General features: G+C 43.1%; 1 protein-coding gene across 2 annotated transcripts in view; it reads right to left on the bottom strand.

The window, feature by feature from the left end:
• Positions 1-18,138, bottom strand: part of LOC140185857 (bactericidal permeability-increasing protein-like) — a 76,275-nt gene that overhangs the window by 43,544 nt on the left and 14,593 nt on the right. Inside the window, exons 4-8 of one of the 2 annotated variants that reach the window (XM_072239654.1) lie at positions 17,951-18,079; positions 12,928-13,080; positions 11,297-11,360; positions 8,874-8,934; positions 8,155-8,246 (exon numbers count right to left, since the gene is read on the bottom strand). In XM_072239654.1, coding sequence (XP_072095755.1) covers positions 8,155-8,246; positions 8,874-8,934; positions 11,297-11,360; positions 12,928-13,080; positions 17,951-18,079 — 499 coding nt within the window. The remainder of the gene's footprint in view (positions 1-8,154; positions 8,247-8,873; positions 8,935-11,296; positions 11,361-12,927; positions 13,081-17,950; positions 18,080-18,138) is intronic. The other variant, XM_072239660.1, reaches the window with a different exon arrangement.

The raw sequence follows: 18,138 nt of genomic DNA, 5'->3' as shown, positions 1-18,138 counted from the left end.
AGGAGAGGACAGAAGGCCATGGAAGAATGAAAAGTGGGGAGGAGCACCAGAGGGAGGTGATGGGCAGATAAGGAGTTGAGGTGAGAGAGGGGAAGGGGGATGGGGAATGGTGAAGGAGTGTGGGCGGGTATTACTAGCAGTTTGAGAAATCGCTGTTCATGCCATCAGATTGGAGGCTACCCAGGCAGAATATAAGATGTTGTTCCTCTAACCCAAGTGTGGCCTCATTGCGATAGTAGAGGAGGCCAGGGATTGACAGCTCAGAAAGGGAACGGGAAGTGGAATCAAAATGGGTGGTCACTGAGAGGTTCTGCTTCTTCTCGGCGAAGCAGTCTCCCAACCTACGTCGGGTCTCACCGATATACAGGAGGCCACACCGGGAGCACTGGACACAGTATATGACCCCAACAGACTCACAGATGAGCAACACACATTAAAGTTGCTGGTGAACGCAGCAGGCCAGGCAGCATCTCTAGGAAGAGGTACAGTTGACGTTTCAGGCCGAGACCCTTTGTCAGGACTAACTGAAGGAAGAGTTAGTAAGAGATTTGAAAGTGGGAGGGGGAGGGGGAGATCAAAAATGATAGGAGAAGACAGGAGGGGGAGGGATGGAGACAAGCACTGGACAGGTGATTGGCAAAGGGGATATGAGAGGATCATGGGACAGGAAGTCCGGGGAGAGAGACCGGGGGTGGGGGGGAACCCAGAGGATGGGCAAGGGGTATAGTCAGAGGGACAGAGGGAGAAAAAGGAGAGTGAGAGAAAGAATGTGTGTATAAAAATAAATAACGGATGGGGTACGAGGGGGAGGTGGGACATTAGCGGAAGTTAGAGAAGTCAATGTTCATGCCATCAGGTTGGAGGCTACCCAGACGGAATATAAGGTGTTGTTCCTCCAACCTGAGTGTGGCTTTATCTTTACAGTAGAGGAGGCCGTGGATAGACATGTCAGAATGGGAATGGGATGTGGAATTAAAACGTATGGCCACTGGGAGATCCTGCTTTCTCTGGCGGACAGAGCGTAGGTGTTCAGCAAAGCGGTCTCCCAGTCTGTGTCGGGTCTCGCCAGTATATAGAAGGCCACATCGGGAGCACCAGACGCAGTATATCATCCCAGCAGACTCACAGGTGAAGTGTCTCCTCACCTGGAAGGACTGTCTGGGGCCTTGAATGGTGGTAAGGGCATGTGTAGCACTTGTCCGCTTACAAGGATAAGCGCCGGGAGGGAGATCAGTGGGGAGGGATGGGGGGGATGAATGGACAAGGGAGTCATGTCATGTAGGGAGCGATCCCTGAGGAAAGTGGGGGGGGGGGGGGAAGATGCGCTTAGTGGTGGGATCCCGTTGGAGGTGGCGGAAGTTACGGAGAATAATATGTTGGATCCGGAGGCTGGTGGGGTGGTAGGTGAGGACCAGGGGAACCCCATTCCTAGTGGGGTGGCGGGAGGATGGAGTGAGAGCAGATGTGCGTGAAATGGGGGAGATGCGTTTGAGAGCAGAGTTGATGGTGGAGGAAAGGAAGCCCCTTTCTTTAAAAAAGGAGGACATCTCCCTCGTCCTGGAATGAAAAGCTTCATCCTGAGAGCAGATGCGGCGGAGACGGAGGAATTGTGAGAAGGGAATGGCATTTTTGCAAGAGACAGGGTAAGAAGAGGAAAAGTCCAGATAGCTGTGAGAGTCAGCAGGCTTATAGTAGACATCAGTGGATATGCTGTCTCCAGAGATAGAGACAAAAAGATCTAGAAAGGGGAGGGAGGTGTCGGAAATGGACCAGGTAAATGAGGGCAGGGTGAAAGTTGGAGGCAAAGTTAATAAAGTCAACGAGCTCAGCCTGCGTGCAGGAAGCAGTGCCAATGCAGTCGTCGATGTAGCAAATGAAAAGTGGGGGACAGATACCAGAATAGGCACGTAACATAGATTGTTCCACAAAGCCAACAAGAAAGCAGGCATAGCTAGGACCCATGCGGGTGCCATAGCTACACCTTTAGTTTGGAGGAAGTGGGAGGAGACAAAGGAGAAATTATTAAGAGTAAAGACTAATTCCGCTAGACGGAGCAGAGTGGTGGTAGAGGGGAATTGATTAGGTCTGGAATCCAAAAAGAAGCGGAGAGCTTTGAGACCTTCCTGATGGGGGATGGAAGTATATAAGGACTGGACATCCATGGTGAAAATAAAGAGGTGGGGGCCAGGGAACTTAAAATCATCGAAAAGTTTAAGAGCGTGAGAAGTGTCACGAACATAGGTAGGAAGGGATTGAACAAGGGGGGATAAAACCGTGTCGAGGTATGCAGAAACGAGTTCGGTGGGGCAGGAGCAAGCTGAGACAATAGGTCGGCCAGGACGGGCAGGTTTGTGGATCTTGGGTAGGAGGTAGAAACAGAAAGTGTGGGGTGTGGGAACTATAAGGTTGGTAGCAGTGGATGGGAGATCCCCTGAGCGGATAAAGTCGGTGATGGTGTGGGAGACAATGGTCTGGTGCTCCTTAGTGAGGTCACGATCGAGGAGTAAATAAGAGGAGGTATCCGCGAGTTGTCGCTGTCCCTCGGCAAGGTAAAGGTTAGTACGCCAGACTACAACAGCACCCCCCCTTATCGGCGGGTTTAATAATAAGGTTACGATTAGTGCGGAGGGAGTGGAGAGCAGAGCGTTCCGAAGGAGTGAGGTTGGAATGGGAACAAGGTGCGGTGAATTCGAGACGGTTGATGTCACGTCGGCAGTTAGCGATAAAGAGATCCAGAGCAGGTAGAAGACCAGAGTGGGGTGTCCATGAGGAGGAGGAGGAGGGTTGAAGACTGGAGAAGGGGTCATCGGTGGGGGTGGAAGAGTCCTTGCCGAAGAAGTAGGCTCAGAGACGGAGACGGAGACGGCAGAAGAAGAGTTCCGCATCATGGCGAACACAGAACGTGCTGAGGTGTGGGCGAAGGGGGACAAAGGTGAGGCCCTTACTGAGGGCAGAGCGTTCTGCCTCCAACAGTTGAAGGTTGGAGGGGATGGTAAAGACCCGGCACAGATGAGAGCTGGGATCAGAGGGGGGAGGGGGGAGGCTGGGGGTGTCAGTGGAGAGGGGAGGGTTGGGGTGAGAGGAAGATGGAGCCTCTGAGTACCCAGGAGCTGACGATGGGATCTGAGGGAGACGGGATTGCAGAGTATTGGTGGGGGAAGGGGAGAATTGTTGCCTCACCTGGAAGGACTGCTTGGGGCCTTGAATGGTAGCAAGGGAGGAAGTGTAGGGGCAGGTGTAGCATTTTTTCCACTTACAAGGATAAGTGCCAGGACGGAGGTCAGTGGGGAGGGACGAATGGACAAGGGAGTCATGTAGGGAGCAATCCCTGTGGAAAGCAGGAAGTGTTGGGGCAGAGGGGAAGAAAAGATGTGCTTGGTAGTGGGATCCCGTTGGAGATGGCGTAAGTTACAGAGAATTACGTGCTGGACGTGGAGACAGGTGGAGTGGTAGGTGAGGACAATAGGAACCCCATCCCTGGTAGGGTGGCGGAAGGATGGGGTGAGAGCAGACGTGCGTGAAATGGAAAAGGTGTGGTTGGGCTGCATTGATGGTGGAGGAACAATGCCTTAATTCCACCTGGGTAGCCTCCATCCTGATGGCATAAACATCAATTTCTCAAATTTCTGGTAATGCCTACCCCCCACTGTCATCATTGCCCATCCCCTTTTCCCTCTCACCTTATCTCCTTGCCTGCTCTTCACCTCCCCCTGGTGCTCCTCCTTCCATCAACTTCTTTCTTCCATGACCTTCTGTCCTCTCCTATTAGATTTCCCCTTCTCCTTCACCAATCAACCTCCCAGCTCTTTACTTCATCCCTTCCCCTCCCGGTTTCACTTACCACCTTGCGTTTCTCCCTCCCCTCCCACCCACCTTTAAAATCTACTCCTCGTCTTTTTTTCTCCAGTCCTGCTGAGGGGTCTCAACCTGAAACGTCAATGCTCCCTGGTCTGCTAAGTTCTTTCAGCATTTTGTATTTGGATTTCCAGCATCTGCAGGTTTTCTCTTGTTTATGATCAGATTGTTCAGCTGTTTGTTTGAACAGCTCTTTCAAAAAAATGCCACAGACACAATGATGATCTTTATCCAAGAATTTGATAAAATATTCAAAATATGCAGATCTGGCACACACTCTGAATGAGTGCAACAATACACCAGCATGTGCTATTAATGTGATCCACTATGAAATTGTATTCTTTTCAACCATCAACATTAAATTCTGACAAATTAAGATAACAATGGAGTTCTGCAATCATGAAAATTTTTTTTTTCTCTTGGATGAAATTTCAATAGATAAAAATTTGGAGCATGCTGCAATCAAGATTCAGTGAATTCACAAGACCCAGACATAGGAATGAGTGAATTATAGGCGCAGACTTCAGTAACCACAGTATTCTCGTTCTGCGTGCCAGTTTCCGAGGAGACGTTGGATTACACAGCAGGAAAGAAATCAAAAGAAGCAAGCAGGGGCAGTCGGGAAATTCTGCACACCACTTTTCCCGAGGAGACGCTGGATTGTGCATGATTAGGCACTCGGCAAGGGCCGATAAAAAGAAGTTTGGTTTCGGTGGAGCTGCATTGAATGAGTGGGCCAGTGTTAGAGTGAGGAGTTCAGGCTTTGGCTCATAGAGGCTTTAGAGAGGAGAGGTGCAGGCTGTAGGTAGATTTAAAAAATTCTTAATTTATTGCACAATTACTGCAATGGGGATGTCAGGCAGTATAGTGGAACACTACTCTTGTGGGATGTGGGAATTACGTCTGCATGAAATGCATGCAATTGCACCTTCTTTCAGACTGTGTTAAGGAAATCAAGCTGCAGCTGGATGAACTCCAGATCATTCAGGAGGCTTAGGGGTTGATCGACAGGTGATACAGGGGGGGAAGGTACACAGGTAACTGGGTGACTGTCAGGAGGGGGAAAGGGAGTAAGTCACTCCCAGGTCCCAGGTTCAGGGACATCTCAAATCAAGTCCATAGCATTCTTAAGTGGGAGGGCAATCAGCCAGAAGCCATGGTCCACATCAGTACCAGAGATTTGGGTAGGAAGGACAGGACCTCCAGGATTATGATCTCAGGATTCCTACCCGTGCCAAGTGTTGATGAGGCTGAAAACAGGAAGATCACATAGTTTAACATGGGTCTAAGGAGATGGTGCAGGAAAGAGGAGTTCAAATGAAGTTGCAGGTGGGATGGGAATCAGAGCGCCAGAACAGATACTGAAGTGGTCGTGGGGAAAGATCTTGTTAAGCTTACATGTGAAGTCAGGAGTTGAAAGGTTGAGCGTGATAAGAATAATGTTTTAAGTTGTATATATTTCAATGCAGGGAATATTGTAGGAAAGGCGATTGAGTTTGGGACATGGATCAAGAAGTGGAATTATGACATTGTAGACATTGGTGAGACTTGGTTGCAGGAGAGGCAGGACTGGCAGCTCAGTGTTCCAGGGTTCTGTTGCTTTAGACATAATAGACCAGGAGGGATTAAAGGGGAAGGGGTGGTATTAAGTCGGGGAAAATGTCACAGCTGTTCTCAGTCAGGGCAGACTGGGGAGCTTGTCTACTGAGGCTATATGGGTGGAACTGAGGAATATGCAAGGGATGACCACATTAATGGGATTATATTACAGACCACCTAACAGTCAACAGGATTTATAGGAACAAATCTGTAGAGAGATCGCAGACTGTTGCAAGGAGCACAAGGTTGTGATAAAAGGTGATTTTAACTTTCCACATATTGACTGGGTCTCCCCTGCTGTAATAGGACTGGATGGCATTGAATTTGTCTAGTGTGTTCAGGAAAGATTTCTTAACCAGTATAAAAGAGGTCCCAACTAGAAAGATGCAATATTAGATCTCCTATTAAGGTATGAGGCAGGGCAGGTGACAGGAGTTTGTATAGGGAAACACTTTGCATCTAGTGATCACAATGTCATTAGTTTCAAAGTAAATATGCAAAAAGATAGGTCTGGTCCTTGGGTTGAGATTCTAAATTGGAAGAAAGCCAATTTTGATGGTATCAGAAAGGGTGCGGCAAGTGCGGTTTGGGCAGGTTGTTTTGTGGCACGGGTGTACTTGGTAAGTGAGTACCATCAAGTGTGAAAGCTTCCTACTCTCAAACTTAAATGTTTCTGTCAGAATAAAAAGCAAAAATAAGAGGTTTAGGAAACCTTGGTTTTTGAGAGACATTGAGACTCTGGTTCAGAATAAGATGGAGGTGCTTAGCAAGTTTAAGCAGAAAATATATTTGAGGAGTATAAGAAATACAAGAGAACACTTAAAAAAGAAATCAGGGGGGCTAAAAGAAGGCATAAGGTTGCTCTAGCAAGCAAGGTGAAGTAAAATCCGAAGGGCTTCTACAGATATATTAAGAGCAAAAGGATAGCAAGGGACAAAATTGGTCCTCTGAAAGTTCAGACTGGTCATCTATACATGGAGCAGAAAGAAATCGGGAAGATCTTAAAAAGATTTTTTTACATTTGTATTTACTCAGGAGGTAGACATAGAATCTACAGAAGTAAGGCAAAGCAGCAGTGAGGTCATGGACTCTATACAGATTACAGAGGAGTTGTTGTAGTTGTCTTGAGGAAAATTAACGTGGATGGATTCCTAGGACCTGAGAAGATGCATCCTCAGTCTCTGGGGGAGGCCAGTCAGAAACTGCAGGGGCCCTAACAGATATACTTAAATTGTCCTTAGTCACAGGTGAGGTGCCAGAGGATTGGAGTATCGCTAATGCTGCTCCATTGTTTAAAAATGGCTCCAAGAATAAGCCAAGAAATTATAGGCCGGTGAGCCTGACATTAGTAGTGGGAAAGTTATTGGAAGGTATTCTAAGGGATCAGATATATAACTACTTGGATAGACAGGGACTGATAAGGATAGTCAACATGGCTTTGTGTGTGGTACATTGTGTCTAACCAATGTTATAGAATTTTTTGAGGTAATTACCAGGAAAGTTGATGAAGGCAAGGTAGTGGATGTAGTCTACATAGACTTTAGAAAGGCCTTTGACAAGGTCGCGCATGGAAGGTTGGTCAAGAAGGTTCAGTCGCTCGGTCTCCAAGATGAGGTAGTAAATTGGATTAGACAATAGCTTCACAGGAGAAGTTAGAGAGTGAAAGTAGATGGTGCCTCTCTGACGGGAGGCCTGTACTAGTAGTGTGCTGCAGGTATCAGTGTTGGGTCCTTTGTTGTTTGCCATCTATATCAACGATTCAGATGATACTGTGGTAAACTGGATCAGCAAGTTTGTGGGTGACATCAAGATTGGGGGTGTAGTGGATAGCAGGAAGGACTATTAAAGCTTTCAGCAGGATCTGGACCTGCTGGAAAAATGGGGCTGACAAACGGCAGATGGAATTTAATGTAGACAAGTGTGAAGTGTTTGGGAGGACAAATCAAAGTAGTTAGATAGTGAGCGGTAGGGCAATGAGGATTGCAGTAGAACAGAGGTCTGGGAATACAGATCCAGAATTACTTGAAAATGGTGTCACAGCTATACAGAGAAAGCTTTTGGCACATTGGTCCTCATAAATTACTGAGTACAGGAGATAGGATGTTATTTTGAAGTTGTATAAGATGTTGGTGAGGCCTAATTTGGAGTATTCTGTGCAGTTCTGGTTACCTACATACAGGAAAGATGTCAATAAGATTGAAAGAGTGAAGAGAAAATTTACAAGGATTTTGCCAGGACAAGGACCTGAGTTATAGGGAAAGGTTTAATAGGTTAAGACTTTATTCCCTAGAATGTAGAAGAACGAGAGGAAATTTGATGGAGCTGTACAAAATTATGCAGGGCATAGATAGGGTAAATGCAAACAGGGTTTTTCCACTGAGTTTTGGAGAAAATAAAACTAGAAGGTGAAATGTTTAAGGGGGAACATGAGGGGGATCCTCTTCACTCAGAGGCTAGTGAGGTTGTGGGACAGGTTGCCAGCTGGTTGACAGGCTCGAGTTCAACATATAAGAGAGATCTGGAGAGGTACATGGATGTGAGGGGTATGGAGGGCTATAATCCAGGTTCAGGTCAATGGGACTGTGAGGATTAATATTGCAGCACGGACTAGATGGGTCAAAGGGCCTGTTTCTGTGCTGCAGTGTTTTATGACTTTATGACTCTATTGATTTATAACTGAAATCAAAGCAACAACTGTACCTTAATGGGAAACTCAATGAAATCAGTTGTGATCTCCGGTTCTCCAACCAAAGAATAATCAAGTTCTACGTACTTGTCCAATTGCCACAAAACTATAAGAAAAAACAATAGAAACCGTACTATTCACGTTACATACAACTGCCACAAGTTCAAGTTCATGTCATTCAACTACACTGGTGTCTACAGCTAAATGAAGCATCATTCCTCTGCAAAACAGCACATACAGTTACAGAATTACGATGCAGCATATACCGTTACAAAATAATAAGTCTCTCAGTGACATGCATCGCCTGAAGATTGAGAGGTCAATATGAAGGGTGGGGGTGCATGTTTATGTAAGACAGTATAATGTTACTAGCACTATTATAATAAAACAAGCAGTTGTATAAACATATGAAGCAGCAGAAATAAAAGATATAAAGTGACTGATGCAGGACGAGAGTTGTCTGTGAGTTGGGGAGGGGGGCGGTGGTGGTGCAGCAGGGTATTCAGACCCGATGTACATGTGTGCTGTTTGGTAGCAGTGTGTTAAGTGTCTAAAAGCCTTGGGGAAGAAGTTGTTACCCAGCCGGACAGTTTTCATTCTTATGCTGCGGTAGCTTCCGCCTGACAGCAGGAGGTCAAGGAGATTGTGGAGTCAACAAGGTGGGACACTTCTTTGACAACGTTGGAAGCATGCATACAGACCAATTCATGCTGATGATATTAGGAGCACCTACCTTTCTTTGTCTGGATGAAGGTTTCCGCTGTTCCAACTGCATCTCTAAATTCAGAGCACAGCTGTTTAATAAATATATTAAATAATTAAAGTGTTTAGTAGAAGAGTGTATCAAAAACTAAACAAGGGAAACAGCCTAACTCTCCTCAATCTTCATGGCACTGACTAATTTCTGAATATCTTCAGATAACCTGATTTAAATTTTCAGTCGACGGTGTGATTTAAGATTATAAAATGGAGGGCCAATTATGTGATTCTGCTGATTTTTCACCAGCTTCACCTTCAAACAAGACTTCATAACAACAACTAATATCTAGCCTTCACGAGGAAATCTGCAGATGCTGGAATTTCAAGCAACACACATAAAAAATTACTGGTGAACGCAGCAGGCCAGGCAGCATCTATAGGAAGAGGTACAGTCGATATTTCAGGCCGAGACCCTTCGTCAGGACTAACTGAGTCCTGCTACGTTCACCAGCAACTTTTATGTGTGTTGCTTAATATCAAGCCTTTCTATCTTGGGTATACTTAATGACTAAGCGTTCACAGGGCCCTGGGGTAGATAATTCCTAAGGTTCATCATCTTTTGAGTAAGAAAATTTCACTCGATTTCACTGTCTCCTTTAGATCTATTCTTTTGAACCAAAGAAATATCCTTTTAACATCTACTCTGCCAAGTCATTTAAAATTTTTGCATATTCAAATATTCTTTGATTAGTGTATGAATGTCCAAGTGGACATAGCTACTAAATAAGGGGATGATGATTTAAAATTGAAGCGCACAGAAACTGTTGTCAGAAGACAACGATCTCTGGACTTCCTTGCCACTTTGCATGGTGGAGGCCGGATTGTTAGATATATTTAAGATGGAGCAAAGAATCTGTTGATATTTCAGATCAAAACCCTGCTTCAGGACTGGGAGGTTTTGACATGAAACATTGATCATTTCCTTTCTCTCACAAATGCTGCTCAACCCACTGAGTTCCTCCAACAGGTTGTTAGTTGCATCTCAACATTTACTACGTAAATAACAAAAGTTTACCTTCTCTATTGATTTATTCAAAAATAAAACACAGCAGTCACTTCTGAAGGAATATTAAATAAATATTGAAGTCAAGCCACGTACAAGTTACTGTACTGAACATAGAACATAGAACAGAGAAATTTACAGCATATTACAGGCCCTTCGGCCCACAATGTTGTGCCGACCATGTAACCTACTCTAGAGACCGCCTAGAATTTCCCTAGCACATAGCCCTCTATTTTTCTAAGCTCCATGTACCTACCTAAGACACTCTTAAAAGACCCTATTGTATCCGCTTCCACGACCGCCGCTGGCAGCCCATTTCACGCACCCACCACTCTTTTTGTGAAAGACTTACTCCTGACATCCCCTCTCTACCTATTTCCAAGCACCTTTAAACTATACCCCCTTGTGTTAGCCATTTCAGCCCTGGGAAAAAGCCTCTGGCTACCCACACGATCAATGCCTCTCATCATCTTAATCACCTATACCGGTTGTATAGAAAGGGTGCAGAGGAGATTTACAAGAATGTTGCCTGGATTGGGGAGCATGCATTATGAGAATAGGTTGAGTGAACTCGGCCTTTTCTCCTTGGAGCGACGGAGGAGGAGAGGTGACCTGACAGAGGTGTTTAAGATGATGAGAGGCATTGAACGTGTGGATAGTCAGAGGCTTTTTCCCAGGGCTGAAATAGTTGCCACAAGAGGACACAGGTTTACGATGCTGGGGAATAGGAACAGAGGAGACGTCAGGGGTAAGTTTTTTACTCAGAGCGTGGAATGGGCTGGTGGTAACAGTGGTGGAGGCAGATACGATAGGGTCTTTTAAGAGACTTTTGGATATGTACATGGAGCTGAGAAAAGTAGAGGGCTATAGGTAAGCCTAGTAATTTCTAAGGTAGGGACATGTTTGGCACAATTTTGTGGGCCGAAGGGCCTGTACTGTGCTGTAAGTTTTCTTTGCTTCTACGTATGTTTTCATCAAGAATCCAGAATAGGCACAAATATATCCCAAAAGGAAAGACTTGCATTTATACCGCATGTTTCACTGCGTCACAGACAGCTCCAAAGGTTTAGGAAACATTGCAACTCTGCCATGGGTGGTCTCAAGCATGGTTGTGAAAGGAGGAGAACAAGCAATATCATCCTGTAAAAACCCAGAGCTACAGAAATGCCAACAAAAGCTCCAAAGACCTTATCCCTGGGAGAGGAAGTACCTTCACCTAGAATATATATGAAGTCATGTGGTGAAAGCAGAAGTCACAGGGCCAATCAACATTTGGCCCAGGACTAGGGGCTCTTGGTGAGCTGCTGTCGGTGGACTATGCCCCAGTAGGGGTGATGGGCTTAAGCAATGAAACATTGCAAATGTCTGAGAAAATTATGGATCTCTGAACTTACCTTCTGGGGAACAATACGTCGAATTAGATCTTTCACTTTGCCAAGGAACATCTTGTAAAACCAACTTTAAAAGGAAAGATGCTGGTATTAATGGGAGTAATGCGGCCCAGGTTATAATGTCATAGATTTATGATGTTAGGTTGGAACTGGTAGCGAGCTAAAATGTTTACTTAGATTGCAGTAAGATCAATCATTACTTCCAAAGCAAAGCTAAACATCCAATCATTCAGTGGATATAAATGTGTTCCCGGGTATGTTCCCTGACTTCAGCCTAAGTATATATTGATTCTAGAACTTACTGCTTTGCCACCAAAAGCATAACAACAAGATTCAAGGATTATTGAAGAGCTAGAACTAGAGGAGAGCATAAACTTGGAGAATATTACAGATTTACTGAGAAGTGAGAACTTTCAGGGATGTGTGAACAAGGGTGAGAATTTTTAAATGGAACCATGACTTAATCAGGAACCACTGCAGATCAGAAAGCATGGCTGATGGTTTAAAAGCACAAGCAGAACTATTTTAGAACTATGTAGTGGAATCATAGTATGAATTATATTCATCTACAGGCATGATGGACAATGATCTCCAATACCCTGAGGGGTCATGGGTATCTAGATGCCCTCTGCATACCCTTTAGTAATCAGTTCAAATAAAAAGTTCTTTTGTTCATTTGTTTGCTCAAGCAAAAGCAAGGAAGGTATCCATAAACAGGGTTCTATAATGACTTCAACATTGGTATATCATGCAGTAATTACTATACTCGCTATTGATTACACGAGACCTGCCATACATAAATAGTGAACATTTTATGTGTCAATCTTTAAACATTTAGCTATGACTTTTTGAGCAACTAGACATAAACCCTTGCCTCTGATCAAAATCCTGATCGTTACCTGATCCAACCTTTGCCACATTCCTTCAAAAGCCATTGTATCCGCTAAGCTTCTCATTGGTGGATGAGTTTCTAAAGTTATCACCTCTCCCCACGTTCTTGAAAAGCCTTCAGGCAGGTCCAATAAGCTCCTATATATGTCCATGAACACAGCCAGTTTGAAAGAAAGTGCAGGATATCCTTCTCAAATTTGGCTGCTAGCAGAAATTCCCTAACGATGGTGTGCACCCATGATCATAACTAGGGGATCCACAACAAATAGAGCTTCAGTACAGACTGGTGCCAAGCAAATTGACATCATCATCGCAGCTTCTCGTTTCATTGTTACACTTCACCTCCCACAAGCTTCTTCGGATACAACTCTAAGTTTGAAGAACTGATAAAGGGAGGAGATTGGACTGGTATTTATGGAAGGGGAGTAGGGAGATCAGTTAGGAGTTCATCAGAATGGCTCAGTCTATAAGTAATAATGGCATGGATGATTGGAAGCAATTTATGTATTTCACAATAGACCATCAATCTGAAGGTACTAGATCTCTGCTCCTGTCAAATATAAATATTAACTTCCACCGATTGAAGACACTGAAAGGCACATAATCAGTTTACAAATAATGCACTGTTGCATGTCATTCACAATACATATACTCTGGGTGATTCTAAGAACTTTATAATTAGCGTTTCACGAAATAGATTATTTTAGATTGCAGATGCTTTCTTTGTTACATAAAAGACATACCTGCCCCCTCCATGGAGATTAAGGCCAAAGTTTTCTAATCTTGCATCACAGCCCTGGTCAGTTATCATTGGGCGAGAACTGCTTAATGAAACACCCACAGAAAATATGGCCGAAAGGTCGTTGATATTCAGATCAAAAGTTCCTCCATCGTGTCTAACAGAAAGCAATACCCATTAAATAATTATTATTGTCATTATCATTATTATTGTCATATAATTATTTTTATCATTAAAATAATTATTGGTACATCTGCCACAGTTCAGTTTAAATCATTAGTGCAATGCACTCTTCCAAACAACCACAGTATGAAGAACTTCTCAATTGTTAATAATTCTGCCACAAATAATGATGATTTTATTACCTTTCATGGTTTTCTTCATACTAAAATAATTACCAAACTTGCTAAATGTCCTGCTGAAGGGTCTCGGCCTGAAATATCAACTATACTGTTTTCCATAAAAGATGCCTGGCCTGCTGAGTTCCTCCAGCATTTGTGTGTGTGTGTGTGTGTTGCTAAATGCTGCTAGCTTTTACACTCCTTCTGAACTCTTCCTTGCGCCATTTGCTCCTCATTGCATCTACACTCCTAGGTATCTGAAGTTTTTGCTAATAGATATAAAACATAATAGTCAACAACAAAATCCAGTTCTTCTCATAGAACTAATCCTAGGGTTTGCCACATATTAGATACTGGATTCTGAAACAGATAAAAGGCAGGATAATGGAAGAGAAAAAGTTGTTCAAGCTCCCTTTGCATTATAGTGCATTCAAATACAGATGACTTACCAACATACACACAGTGACCACTTTATTAGGTATACCTGTATACCCGCTTGTTCATGCAAATACCTAATCAGCCGATCATCTGGCAGCTTCTGTAAGCTACTGAGTGTATTTAACTAGATTGTTAAAACAAAATAAACTCAGAACAGAAATGAGATTAGCAGGCAGTGTAACCACAATAAATAAAATGATTTTATTAGCATAAACACAAGACATTCTGCAGACGCTGGAAATCTAGGATCCTAAGTTATAAAACCCTTAACTTTGCACAAGCAATTCTAACTAAGAATTAGTTAGGCAAAACCTGCTCTAGGATCTCAGCCTGAAATGTTGACTGTTCATTTCCTCTCCTCAGATGTTGCCTGGCCTGCTGAGTTCCTCCAGCATTCTGTGTGATTTAATTTGCAGTTGTTTTCATGCAATTGTTCATTTGTTACGTGCTGTGTCGCATGACGTGTGTGATCATGGTCTTTCCATGACCATGATTGTTCTTGACAAATTTTTTGACAGAATTGATTTGCCATTGTTTTCTTCTGGGCAGTGTCTTTTTAAGACCGGTGATCCCAGCCATTATCAATACTCTTCAGAGATTGTCTGCCTGGTGTCTATGGTTGCACAACCAAGAATTGTGACATGCACCAGCCACTTGTATGTCCATCCACCACCTGTTTCCATGGCTTCATGTGATCCTAATCGAGGGGCTAAATGGGTGCTACACCTTGCCCAAGCACAGAGACATATCTCCACCCCGCCACCCATTTAATGCAATCGTTAATTATATGTGAATATAAACATGGACGATAAATCCAGTGGATAAGAGCTCGCTTGCGTCAATTGCTTCCCGTATTTGATTAAAAAGTACAGACTCTGACAGAACCTCAGAACAAAGTGCATTGATTATATTACCAAAGACATGTTGTCCTGGATGTTCAATCACTCTTAACTGCAAACAGAAAGACAAAGTAGACACAAGGATTGGTTTTGTAGAAGGGGCCAACTTAGGCTGTGCCTTCTTAGTTAGAATTGCCTGTGCAAAGTTAAGGGTTTTATAATTTGGTTTTATAATTTGCTGGAAGTACAAGTTTACTGCAGCATGACAAGGGTGACAACTCACCTATGATCCTAGTCACATGTAGAAACTTGAATGTGTTTCCAAAGGAGAGAATGAAGCAGTTTAATGGAAATGAAAGGAAAGCGCAGAAAAGGCAGAGTGTCCTTTTCAACTCAGAATTCATCGGTCTAATACACTGATATCACTTATCACTTCCCATTACATTTTAACCATCATAATGCTGCTCTTCCTTAATTGCCACAATTGATTGATTATTTCAGACACTTATCATTCTTTCTGGTGTTTAATAGAATTGTACAGCATGCAAACAGACCATTCCTTCGCATGTTCTACTAGTTTGTTGTCGCCAGTACAATCTTCTAAGCAGTGGTGTGCTGGGGCAATGGCATCAACTTAGGTGATGCCAACAGGCTCAATAAACTGATTAGAAGGGCTGGCTCTGTTATAAACTGGACATACTGGAGGATGTGATAGAACAAAGAACCCTCCAGAAAATCCTGGGAATTCTGGGCAATGTTTCTCTACCCCTGCTTGCCGCATTAGCTGAACAGAGGAGTACTTTTAGTAATAGACTAAGACAACAGTGCTGCTCCAAGAGCGCTATATGAGGTCATTCTTACCCTCGAATATCAAGCCGTATGAGACAACCTATATCCGGGGAAGTGATCTTGTAATCTTTAACCTGTAAATCTTGTACATCTTATTTTAAAGATAACTTATTTTTATTTTTTCTTACTTCTCTTCTAATATTTGTATATCTATGCACATATAATGCTACTGTGACACTGTAATTTCCTTTGGGATCAATAAAGTATCTATCTATCCATTCCTTGATGATCATAAAGCAAAAATAAGACCACTTGCAGTTGCAGTGTTCAGCGAATAATTCTAAAAGTGTTGGGTTTAATGTACAATGATAAAGGACAGTGGAACCCCAGTGAAAGAAAATAAATAGCATGCACTCATATGGCACCTTCCATGACCTCACCATCTAATGACTTGGCTCAATGTTTTACTGTCATCAAGTACCCTTGGGAATGTCGTCACTGAGAGTCATCGAGCATTACAGCACAGAAACAGGGATTTCGGCCAATGTAGTCCATTTTAAGCTATTATTTGACCTAGTCCCATCCAGCTGAACCTGGATCATAGCCCTCCATACCTCTCTCATTCATGTACTTATCCAAACTTCTCTTAAATGTTGAAATTGAACCTGTATCCACCACTTCTTGTGGCAGCTCGTTCCACACTCTCACTACCCTCTAAGTAAAGAAGTTCCCCCTCATGTTCCCCTCAAACATTTCACATTTCACCATTAACAAAAGACCTCTAGATCTAGTTTCATCCAACCTCAATGGAAAATGTTTGTCTGCATTTACCCTATCTATATCCCTCATAATTTTGTATACTGTATCTCTGTCAAATCACCCCTCATTCTCCTATGCTTCAGGGAGTAATAAAACTAAAAGATCATAAGATATAGGAGCAGAATTATACCATTTGTTCCATTGAGTCAGGTACATAATTTTGTCATGGCCGATTCATTTCCCTCAGTCCCAATCCCAATATCCCTTCATGCCTTGACTAATCAAGGATCTACCAACCTCTGCTTTAAATATACCCAATGACTTGGCCTCCACTGCCAAGAATTCCACAGATTCACCACTCTCTGGCTAAAGAAATTTCAATTCTAAATGGACGTCCCTCTATTCTGAAGCTGTGCTCATTGGTCTTAGACTCCCCCACCACAGGAAACATGCTCTCCACATCCATTCTATTGAGACCTTTCAACATTTGATAGTTTTCAATGAGATCACCCCTCATTCTTCTGAATTCCATTGAATACAGATCCAGAGCCATCAAATGATTATTTCAAGCTTTTCAATCCCAGAGTCATTTTCGTAAACCTCCTTTGAACCCTTTCTAATGTCAGCACATCCTTTCTTAGATAAGGGGCTCACGCTACTCCAAGTGAGGCTTCACAAGTGCTTTATAAAATCTCAATATTATATCCTTGCTTTTATATTCTAGTCCTCTCGAAATGAATGCAAGGATTGCATTTGCCTTCTTCACCACTGACTCATCCTGCAAATTAACCTTTAGTGAATCCTGCACGGGGACTCCCAAGCTCGTTGGCACTTCAGATTTTTGAACTTTCTTACAATTTAGAAAATAGTCCATGCTTTTAGTTCTTCTACCAAAGTGTATGACCATACCCTTCCTGACACTGTATTCCATCTGCCACTTCTTAGCCTATTCTCATAATCCATTTAAGTCCTCTCTCTAGCTGTTCTGCTTCCTCGACCCTACCTGCCCCTCCATCTATCTTTATATCATCCACAAACTTTGCAACAAAGCCATCAATTCCATCATCCAATCATTGACATATAACATAAAAAGAATTGGTCCCAACGCAGATTCCTGTGGAACACCACTTGTCACCGGCAGCCAACCAGAAAAGGCTCCCTTTGTTCCCATTCTTTGCCTCCTGCCAATCAGCCAATGCTCTTTCCATGCAGGTATCTTTCCTGTAATTTTAAGCAACCTCTTCTGTGGCACCTTATCAAAAGCCTTCTGAGAATCCAATTGCACAATATCAACTACTGTCCTTTGTCTATCCTGCCTGTTATTTCTTCAAAGAATTCCATCAGATTTGTCAGGCAACATTTTCCCTTAAGGAAACCATGCTGACAACATTGAAATGTAATAGTTGCTAATATAATTGTAGTTAGTTCTTTACAATAAATGCACAGAAGCAAATGCAATGTCCTGGTGTTGTACTATGGCGTTAGACGAACACAAAAGGCTAGCATTTTCCATACGCACAAAATATTGGAGGATCTCAGCAGGTCAGCCAGCGTGTACGGAGGGAAATGAACAGTCGATGTCTTAGCCAGACACCCTTCACCAGGACCTTTCCTGTCCAATCCCGATGAGGGGTCTTGGCCTGAAACATCGACTGTTCATTTTCCTCCATAGATGCTGCCTAACCTGTTGTGTTCAAGATTTCCAGCAACTACAGAATCTCTTGTGTCTCTATTTCCCACACACTTACTGACTAAAAAACATATTGCATTTCAATTGGACATACTCTATATTGCATTTGAATCTATTCTCTATGCACAATCCTATTCAAAAAGCTATAAGGAACAGGATCAAAAAACATACATCAGTCCAAATTTCACATGCCAGTTTCCACTAATGCTAATGTGGGCTTTTCCAATTGAAAACTTGACACCAGTGTTGGGGATCAATCCAATATCAGAAACAGGCAATCCAAAACTGTTAATCTTCATCCTGTGAATAGAAAAAAAACACTAATTAGAGTTGTACTATCGTGAATAAGGATGAAGAAA

This window comes from Mobula birostris, chromosome 2 (genome assembly GCF_030028105.1).
Source record: "Mobula birostris isolate sMobBir1 chromosome 2, sMobBir1.hap1, whole genome shotgun sequence".
Classification (NCBI taxonomy): domain Eukaryota; kingdom Metazoa; phylum Chordata; class Chondrichthyes; order Myliobatiformes; family Myliobatidae; genus Mobula; species Mobula birostris.
This window is presented reverse-complemented; position numbering and strand designations above follow the sequence as displayed.